General features: G+C 51.7%; 1 protein-coding gene across 1 annotated transcript; it reads right to left on the bottom strand.

The window, feature by feature from the left end:
• Nucleotides 1–3,003: 3,003 nt before the first annotated feature.
• Nucleotides 3,004–6,334, bottom strand: USP27X (ubiquitin specific peptidase 27 X-linked). Its single transcript, XM_080831285.1, has one exon. It carries the CDS (start codon nt 5,587–5,589, stop codon nt 4,273–4,275), a length of 1,317 nt encoding a protein of 438 aa, XP_080687411.1. The 5' UTR covers nt 5,590–6,334; the 3' UTR covers nt 3,004–4,272.
• Between the last annotated feature and the right edge of the window lie 3,530 nt (nt 6,335–9,864).

The following is a 9,864-nucleotide window of genomic DNA, read 5'->3' as shown; positions in this document are numbered from 1 at the left end:
TAGTGGAAGAAGTCAGGATAGGGATTCCTCTTTGGGGTTATTATTGACTGGAAGGAAGCAGAAGTGAGGCCTCATGATGGCAATGTTCTGTTTCTTGACCTGGATGTTGTTTGCAGGGATCTGTTCATTTCCTAGAAATGCACTGAATTGTACCCTTATGATACATGCATTCTCCTATATAATTGATACACTTTAATACAAGAGTTTAAAAATGGTATCAGATCACCTGCTTGGAAAGGTCAGTGTGTAATGACATATAGTTGTGGGCCCTGACCTTCATAGTCTCAGAGGACGTGGGCCTTCACTTCTGGGTGTGAATATACATTTGGCACAAACACAGGTTGCTGGCTTCCATTCTACTGCATTATGAGAACACGAGTTGTAAAGGGGGCCACTCTGTTTTTTCTTGATTGGAAAAGACCTCTTGGTTGATGACATCCCTGATCAGGATTCCCCGTGGATGGGGAAGAAGTGAGGCAGTTGCATATGTGAACTGTGGGCCAGAGTAAGTCTCAGCATTTGGCTACTCCAGGAAATGGGAAGTTGGTGGGGTCCTGAATTTTCAACCAGGTTAGGCCAAAAAACTGTGGGAGGCATGTACAAGGGGTGAAAGGGAAGGGCCGCATTGTTTGGTCTCTCATTCTGAGCTCTCTGGGTGGATAAGACCCCCGTTGTGAGCACTCATCTGCTATCTGTGCCCTTTGGGGCCCAGATCATAAATCTACGTGTGAACCGAGTTCCCCTGGCCTTCCCAGCTTGTGGAAGTAGATGGAGTCGGAGTTAAACATTAGCTTGAGTTTCACCAGCTCTAGCCCACATTTGCTCACACCGGAATCCCAGCCGTCACGTAAAATAGCCCAGATGTGTCTGAAAGTCACCCGAAAGTCACAACCCCATCTGTTGTTGACCCAACCCATGTTTTTCCTTACTTAGTCTGGGCCCCAGCTTCCTGCCCGCTGCCCCCAAAGCTGTTTAAGAACTCACTCCTTCCCTGCTCCCCTCCCCACTGCTTCTGTGCCCACCACGGGGCGGGGGGGGGGGGGGGACGTTGATAAAGGCGTCAAAGGCATTCCGTCCTGGTCTCCCCACTCCACCCCACCCCACCCCCGCCAAGAAGACCCCGCCACAGCAGTACCCACCCAAGGGGCCAGACATGCCTGACTCTGCATTGGAACTCAAGGTAACACATACCTGCCTAATACACTGGTACCCTGGGCCCCACGGTGGTGTGATCTGCAAGTGGGCCCTGGCTGATGCTGTTACATTCAGTGGCTCAATTTGGGGGTTGGTGACAGGTAGGGGCATAGGGCTGGGCTTAAATGGCTCCCCTGTTGCTGAGGGACAATGGTGTTTCCTAGAGGAGGTGTGTGCTTCCATTAGGAAGAGCCAGGCACAGCTGCTCCCTCTGGTGGTCGTGCTTTGCACCAGCGAAGACAGGTGGGTCAGCCCCAGCCCGCTCGCGCCATTCCTAGCTCCTAGGACTATTCCTGAGTGCAGGGTACTTAAAAGACACTTTCTGTGTCAGACAAACCCAAAGTGAAGAATAGTCTATTAAAAATGCTAATTCCATACAAGACAAAGTAAGTTTGTGGAAGTGTTCCAGACTAGAGGAGGCTAAAGAGAAATGACAACTAAAAGCAATACCTCACTCTAGACTGAATCCTACGATGGAGAGGGGAGCGCTCTTAAGGATGTCATTGGGCCAACAGACAAAACTGAAGTACAGACAGGAGATCAGATAATAGTATTGGACCAGTGTTTTTTTTTTAATTTTATTATTTATCTGAGAGAGAACGAAAGCAAGAGAGATCACAGAGGCAGAGGGAGAAGCAGACTCTCCACTGAGCAGGGAGCCCGATGTGGGGACTCGATCCCAGGTCCCCAGGATCATGACCTGAGCCGAAGGCAGTCGCTCAACTGACTGAGCCACCCAGGCACCCCCAGATCAATGTTAAATTTACTGACACTCTTACCTATATACCGTGATGTAGAGAACATGCCCATTGGTAGGCAATGCATGCTGAGGTACATTAGGCACAAAGGGCTACGATGCATGTAACTTACCATCATATGGTCCAGACACACACACGCTTAGGAGTGTGCATACGTGTTAGCAATCCGTGAATCTGGTAAAGGGTATACAGATGTTCTCTATACTATTTTTACTTTTGCCACTTAGCCCTGGGTTTAAACTATTTCCAACTAAACAAGCTGAAAAATGCAAAAGAGAGTTTCTGCAAGCAATCAGAGGCTGGTGGCACATGGCTTCCTGAGCTCTTCCTGTGGCAGAGATGAGGAGCAAGGACATGGCTGTCTTCCCAAGAGGTGGTCAGATACCCTGCATTAAGTTGCCAAGTGACACCTGAGGCCTCTCATTGTTTGATCTCCCCCATCCTACAAGATACCGAAAATAACACTTTTGACATATTCTCCTGAAGGATCATGGGCCCTGGATGTTGGCAAAAATTCGGTTATGAAAGGAAGGTGTATTTCTTCATTGATTCACCCAGTTAAGTGTTTTGACTATCTCTTACTCTGGGCCAGGGCCGAGTATGCAGCCCCACAACCACAGAAATAAATCTGTATTCCCAAAGGAGTGGACCAGAAAGTAGACTTGGGAAGCCCCAGGGGTGAGGGTGGGGGGCCAGCCTTTTACCAGAGCCAGTGGATCCAAGCCCCATGGGTCTGATCCAGTTTCCCTCCCCCCAAGATTTTCTAGGTTATAGGTCCTTTTGTACCTGGCACTAGAGAGAAAAGAAGGAAGCGCCAGTGCTCACCCCCTCCTGGGCACATCTCATCTGTCTTATCTGTTCTGGCTTAGAGACCAAGGTGCCACTCCATCAATATCCCTGGGCTGGCAGACCGGCGAGCTTTGGAAAATAGTCCTATGGATCTATGCCTGCAGATGAATCTTATAGCCACAGGCATAATGCTCAGGGAAGGCAAGGGCCAGCAAACACATTCATGGGGAAGCCTGGCAGCATACTGGCCCTGAGAGTCCCATCACAAGGGTGCTGAGTCATGAAAACACCACGATGGTCTTCCAAATGGACGGAATGACTTTGGGAGACAGTTGGGGCACTCTCCCCCTCCCCTGGCATGGCACTGGTCGTAATGCGCTTATATGGGGACCAAAGTTGACTCCATTGCCTTAGGGATCCAGGTAGACAGTGTTGGGGGGTTATAAGTGTGTGTGTGTGTGTGTTTGAGAGAGAGAGAGAGAGAGAGAGAGAAAGAGAGACTGCACGTGACACGATGCGTGTCCATTCCGTCCAGGTCTCAGGGAGGACTGATCCTCACCTCTGATGCATTATGGTCCTGGTCCAAAGAAGTTTCAGATCCAACAAACGTTTACTGAGCCCCTACAAAGTTCCAAGCCTTTTACTTTATACTTTGACACATTTTATATCATTTAATCTTTAACAATAACCCTTTAAGGTAGGAATTATCTGCATTGTACAGATGAGAAAACAATCGCAAAGAGGTTCGTTGATTTGCTCAAGTATATCATACAGCTTTTTTTTTTTTTTTAACACTCACACACTATACTCTTAGCTGAGGCCTGTCTGTGCTGGTCGCTTATCTTACAGGATTTTTTTTTTTTTTGTCTTCTCTACTTTTGGAGAAATCGCTCCCCTTATACAAGCCCCCTTCTTTCTTCTCCTTTCACTAGCCCCACGGGCTTTTTTTTTTTTTAATACTGCATTTAATAGCACAAAAAATCACGAATACAAAGAAACTGGCAAAGGTGTTTGTCAATGAGATATCCTTGCCTCCTCCACTTTTCCGCTTTCATACCCATATACGTCATGGGCTGCATTTGTATACTTTTCTTTCCACCCACACCCCCACTGCCAAACATATAACTGTTATGTGATTGGTCAGTTGAAGCTGAAACACCCATGGAGAAAGATGTTTTATGGTTACAAGGGCACACACCCCCCCCACACCACCCCCCTCCCACCCCACACTTTCCCACACAATCTTTTGGAGGAATATAGGATATGTACCAGTGTCGGGATTTCCCTGCTCCTGCCTTCCCTGCCTAGAGCATTCCAGCCATTGAATTTTCCTTCAAGGGACTGCTTAGACTAGAGCCTCTTCTCCCGCCCCGACTATTTCTCTTCCAACCAGGACCTCTCAGACACTGGGTACTGTTCAATTCTTACTCTGTCGGGCCCGTGGGCCACACAAGTAGGTCCTTTAAATCTCGATGCCAGTTGTCAGACGGGTGTTGCCATCTCCCATGACAGGGAGGTCTGCGTTATCGCTTCAGTAGGCTTGTGTACTCATTTCTTTCACTTTTTCTGACTCATGTTCCAGGACCTGTTTGTGATAGAACAGTAAATACCCTTCACTGTCCAGAACGTCCTTGATACTGGCCTTGGTGATGACGGCATCATCACACTTGAACCACTGGTCCTTGTGGTGCCGGATGAAGCTGGTGTAGTGGCCACTCTCCAAGGTTCCTTGGTGATTAACCACAGCAAACAAGGAATACTTATTCTCATCGTTTGCACTATTGGTTGGCAGCTGCAACTGTCCATTCATCCTGCTCTCCTTACTCGAGGCCATGAACGGTGTCATATCCAGCTCCAGAGGGAAGGATATGTAGGTAGTGATCTTGCGCCTCTGCTTGGCTGAGTGTTCAAACCGTTTGAAATGAAAACAGGCAACAACAGGTAACTTATTCATGGTGAGCTGTTTGGTAGATTCCTGGTAGCTTTGGCAACTACCACACTTGATTTTGGCACTGCTTCCCAAGTGCTCTGGCCTCGTAAACCTTCGCAGGCAGTCCGTGAGGGTGGTGATTCCTGGCAGGTGGCTTTCCCCGTTCACACTGCTCTCCCTCCCTGGGCTCATGGGCCAGAAGGAGGTGCAAGAGCCAGGCAAGTCCAAACTGATGTCCCAGCATGGGTCTATGGTGGTGGAGACGCCATGGCAGGCTTGACAGGTGACATCGGACTGCAGGCCACCTGTGAAGATTTGGTCTATGATGCAGTTACAGTGGTTGGGATTGTTGGCGGCCTTCCCAGCGTCATCCCCTTTGCAGTGCCTGTGCAGGACATCTAAGGCCGCAATGAGGAACTCGTGGGCATCCTGTTGCCTGTATCCTGCTAAGTGACGGGCGTGTATCCATACCAGGTGCAGCAACTTGTAAGGAACGTGAGGAGATGGGTTTCCAGAGTACAGCTCCCGAAAAAGCGATGACATCTCACAGACCAGACACAACTCAGGGCTTGGCATTTCACATCTGTGCCGGTCAGAGAGGAAGAAATCTCTCAGGATGGGCGTGTGAGTGAGAGCCTGGACGATGCAGTTCATAAAGCACGTGTTGCCGAGATTGATCAGTCCTCTTAAGCCGATGGTGAAGCTCGATGTGATTCTTCTCCTCCTTGGGTTGTGTCCCAGCAGTTCTAACTCGGGTTTGGTCGTCTCCCAGGTCGGGTACTTCTCCCCGAGTCCCGGCACTGAACACTGCTGGTGAGAAACCTCGGTTGAGGTGGAGGCTTGTAATTTCAAAGCCTCTCCTTGCTCTTCTTTGGCAATTTGCTCAATGTCTTTGTCATATACATAGTCCTTACACATAAAGCAGTATATACCTCCATAATAAAGGTCTACGGCTAAGTTGTGTTGCTTCGTCTCAGCGTGCTCGTGAATGTGTTTCTCTGTGAAGCAGCCAAAGAAGACACAGGAAAGGCAAGAGTGAAGTCTGTTCAAATGGGTGCCACACACATGGCAGATGCACGACTTTGCCTTGCTTTTCCTGGTCTCTGGGGTTCCACACCACACGAAGCACTGGTAGATCACCCGCAGTTCCTGCCTCCAGTTCTCTCCCACCTTAAAGCTGTTCACGTGGGAACAGCCTGGTGGACCCACAGCGAAATCCACATCCAGGCATCCGCCCCCAGGGCCGCGCCGGGGCCGGGGCCGGGGCGGGGGCCGTGGCCTAGGCTGCGGCGGGGTACGGAGCCGGGTCTGTGGCCGCGGCCGAGGTCGGCGGCGGGGGGCACGACTGCGCCGCGGAGAGGGATCGGGGGCCCGCGGGGGGTCGGAGGGAAGGGTGGGGGGAGGAACCTCGTCGCTGCTGCCGCCACCGCCGCTCCGCGCTGGGTTCTCATCCTCCAGCTCCTGCTTCGGCTCCCCCTTCGGCTCCTGCTCCGCCTCCGGTACCGGCTCGGGTTCGGGCTCCAGCTTGAGCTCAAGCCGGCGGCCCGGACCCTCCGCGGTCTCCACCTTCCCGGCGGCGTCCACCTTCCCCGCCGCCTCCACCTTCCCCGCCGCCTCCACCTTCCCCTCCACCTTCGCCTCCGCCTCCACCTTCCTCTCCGCCTTCTCCGCCGTCTCCGCCGTCTCCGCCTCCTCTACCTCCTCCGCCTCCACTGGCGGCGGCTCCTCCCCCTGCTCGCAGGGCTCGGGCGGCCACTGGGCGTGGCGGCGCGGGGGCCACGCAGACCTGGGGTGTCCCCCGCCCGGCCTGAGGGAGCGCGGCGGCTGTGACAGCTGGACCCAAAAGGGACTTTCACTGAAGGAGGCGGCGGCGGAAGCAGGCGACGCCCCCCGGGAATCCTCCCGCCGTAGCCCCCTAGCGGAGGCCGCTTCGGCAGCCAGGCCCCGTTTCCTTTAATTCAGTATTTCCCAAACTTGCTTGTTCACGAGAATCACGTGGGGAGCGTGTTAAAATTACAGATTCCTCGGCTCCACCCGCAGACCTACTGAATCAGACTCGCGAAGGGAGGTGCTCCGGAACCTGTATCTTTAACTGGGGCCCGAGAGGATTCTTATGATCAGGCAAGTTTGGGAAACACAGCTCTAATTCATTGAGGCTGGCGGGAAGGGGGGCGGGGACCGCGCAGTCTCTTTAAGGCGCTTCCAGTTCTCGGCTCCAATCGCAGCTCTGACCCCCTTCATCGTCTCCTCCCCTCTCGTCGTCCTTCCCCTAGTCCATGCAGCTTCCCCCAGCACTGCGGGGCCAGGGACTGAGGAATCGCCAAGTCCAGAAACGTCTCTGGGGCTGCGAAATGGCCCCTCAGAAGCCAGGTCCTGAGGAGCAGTCAGAAACCGTGATAGGCCATCATCTCCACAGCTGAGCCTGCCCCCAGCCCCGTGCCAGGCGCCCCTCCCACCCCGGGTTCTGCCCCTCCCGAGAAGGACGAAGCCCCAGGGCCAATTTGGGGACAGGCCTGGACCCCAGATCCCGAGGGGCCGAGCTCCCAAGGCCGCTGGGTCCGACGAGGCACGTCCCTTTGCCCATCTTATCGGTGCTCTGCAGAATCTGTGCCTGCCCCTCACCTCCTCCTCGGGCTCCCAAGGCCACGGGCAGGGGGCGGGGGGTGGGGGAGGGCACGAGGAGGATTTGGCAGTTGGCCTTCTGGCCCAGAGAACGCTGAGCAGCCCGGGGGCAGCGGGAGGGACAAGGCACCACGAGGCCGTGCCTACTGCCCGCACCTCCCCTACAGCTGAGAAAGGGGAAAACACTGCCCCAAGCCCCTTGAGTCTGGCAGAGCCCCGGGGCAGGGCGGGTGGGCAGCAGGTGGGAGTTGGGGAGGGGCGGGGGCGGAGAGCAGCGTCGGTAGTGGAGCTGCTGGCAGGCAGAGGGGGTTGGCCTGGGTCTGGGGGCCTCAGAGAGCTCCTGCACGCAGAGCTGCTGGCACTTGGCCAAAGTGGCCACAGGTGCTGGTCCCAGGGAGTCAGGACAGAGCTGCGAAGAAGGAGATAGCCAGTGTTCAAAGATCAAGAAGAGGGTGTTCTAGGAAGAGTCCGTTCCCTGAGTCCTGGGATGGCTGGCCTTGGCCCGATACACACCGCCTGGCTCCTGGGGCCCTGCTGGCTGAGTATACCCTAGCGGACTTGGGCTTGCTTAGCACTGGACATGGCCCCGCAGCCTGGACCCTTCCTAAAAGGGAGGAGATGGTGCCTGGGCCTCCCGGGGTTAGTGGCAGGAGTTGGTTGTCAAGAATTAGGAGCCCTGAAGGAGGATAGGATGCTTGGTTCCCATACAGCTAAAGTCCCCAGGAGCTGCCCTGGTGCCCTGCCTTCCTAAGCCAAGTCTTGCTTCAATTCCTTGAAGCACCCCAGCATCCTTCCAATAAATGCCTGCCCTTTGTGGCCTGGAACTGGAGGAACTGCAACTAGCACACCCACTGAAGGAATCCTCCTGCTCCCCCCTTCCGCCCCCACGCTGCTGCGGCTGCTGAAAATGACTGAGGTCATGGAGCAGAGTGAGGCTGGAGAGGGTACGGTCATCCCACCTCCGCAAAGTGACAGTCATCAAAAAGATCAAAAGATCTCCCTGTGCCTAAGACTGTCTACCCTCCACCCCTGACGACTAACCATGGCAACCTGACTGCCTTCCCAATCAAGCCCCCACAGAAGCCCACATGTCCAGCAGTTTCTAGAAGTCCGGAGGCTCTGCCATCATTCACCCAGCGAAGGGGTATTCGGCTCCAGCCCAGAGCTGGGTGTTGTACTGGGAGCTGTGGACAGCGCAGAACCAAACAACCTGGCTCCAGGGCCACAATCAGGGCTGGGTTCCCCAAAAGGCAGATTAAGGAAGTGTCTGGGTCACCAGCAGAGAAGAGGCACCAAAAACAAAAGAATCAAGAAAAAAAAATATCGGAAACAGTTTGACATTTGATTTTTTTTAAGTAGTCCTCATGAGAAAAGTCAAAATTTTGTTGTACTTCCTTAACGTTTTTTTCCTGATTGCATGTTGCTTTTGCAGTGAATCACGTGCGGGGGGCGGGGTGCGTCAGCCTGCTTGCATGTGTCTCCATTCAGTCCTGGCAAATGTCACTGCGTCTAGCTCACAAAGATCTGACTGAAGGCTAGCAGAAGGGGCTGACTTAGGAGAGACCCCTCCTCGTTATAGTTGAGACGACTGGGGTTGAACACGGTTCTGACCACAAGGTGGCAAAAGAGTATATGACACTTCCTTGAACATATGTTTTGTACGTTTCTCTAAAACTATTGGTTTATATCTAAATACACTCTAAAAATATTTTTTAACCTTGGGCTCCTTTACACATCTTTTTGTGTTGACATCTAAAATTTTGCATCAAAAATGTCAGCTGCAAATAATGTGAATCCTGACAAATACTAACATTCACAAACAAAATTATTAGGTTACAATTTTACATGAAATTAGTGGAACCGGGGCACCTGGGTGGCTCAGTGGGTTAAGCCTCTGCCTTCAGCTCAGGTCGTGGTCTCAGGGTCCTGGGATCGAGCCCCTCATCGGGCTCTCTGCTCAGCGGGGAGCCTGCTTCCCCCCTCTCTCTGCTTGCCTCTCTGCCTACTTGTGATCTCTGTCTGTCAAATAAATAAATAAAATCTTTTTTAAAAAAGAGAAAAGAAATTAGTGGAACCTAATTACCTTAATGATTGGAGAGCCACCATCATCCATTTTAAAAATTCACAGACGAGTTCTTGATGGTTGAGAGCTGTGCATTTTTCCTTTTCTCCCTAAGTTCTTCATTCTATTCTAATAGAATTTTACCCACATAATATATATTTTTGCACTCAAAATTACTTTATTGATAATCCTATCATCTTTCCCTGCAGCAAAATATGTAAATATATTTTTCTATTTAAATGCTTTTTAAATGTTCCTGTGAACCTAAAGCTCTAAGTGTTGTGTCAAAATTTACTCTTGCTTGAGTTATTATGACAATTAGTATTAGAATATGATGGAGCAAAAAATTGTAAGTATATTAAAATTCTGATAGGTAATTATTAAATGTAAGAATTAAAATGTATTAAAGATAGAAGTCTCTTTTTGGAAAAAAGTTAATGGGTGTCTCTATGGATAAATATTGCTTATCACTAGAATGAGACAGGATTCAGCATCAGTTCTTTTTCTAC

Source organism: Martes martes, assembly GCF_963455335.1.
Source record: "Martes martes genome assembly, chromosome: X".
Taxonomy (NCBI): Eukaryota; Metazoa; Chordata; class Mammalia; order Carnivora; family Mustelidae; genus Martes; species Martes martes.
The sequence above is the reverse complement of the archived record's forward strand: the minus strand, read 5'-3'. Positions and strand labels throughout refer to the sequence as shown.

Bases quoted from the DNA above. Each gene is read 5' to 3' on its own strand.
- USP27X (XM_080831285.1), bottom strand. From the start codon at position 5,589: ATGTGTAAGGACTATGTATATGACAAAGACATTGAGCAAATTGCCAAA.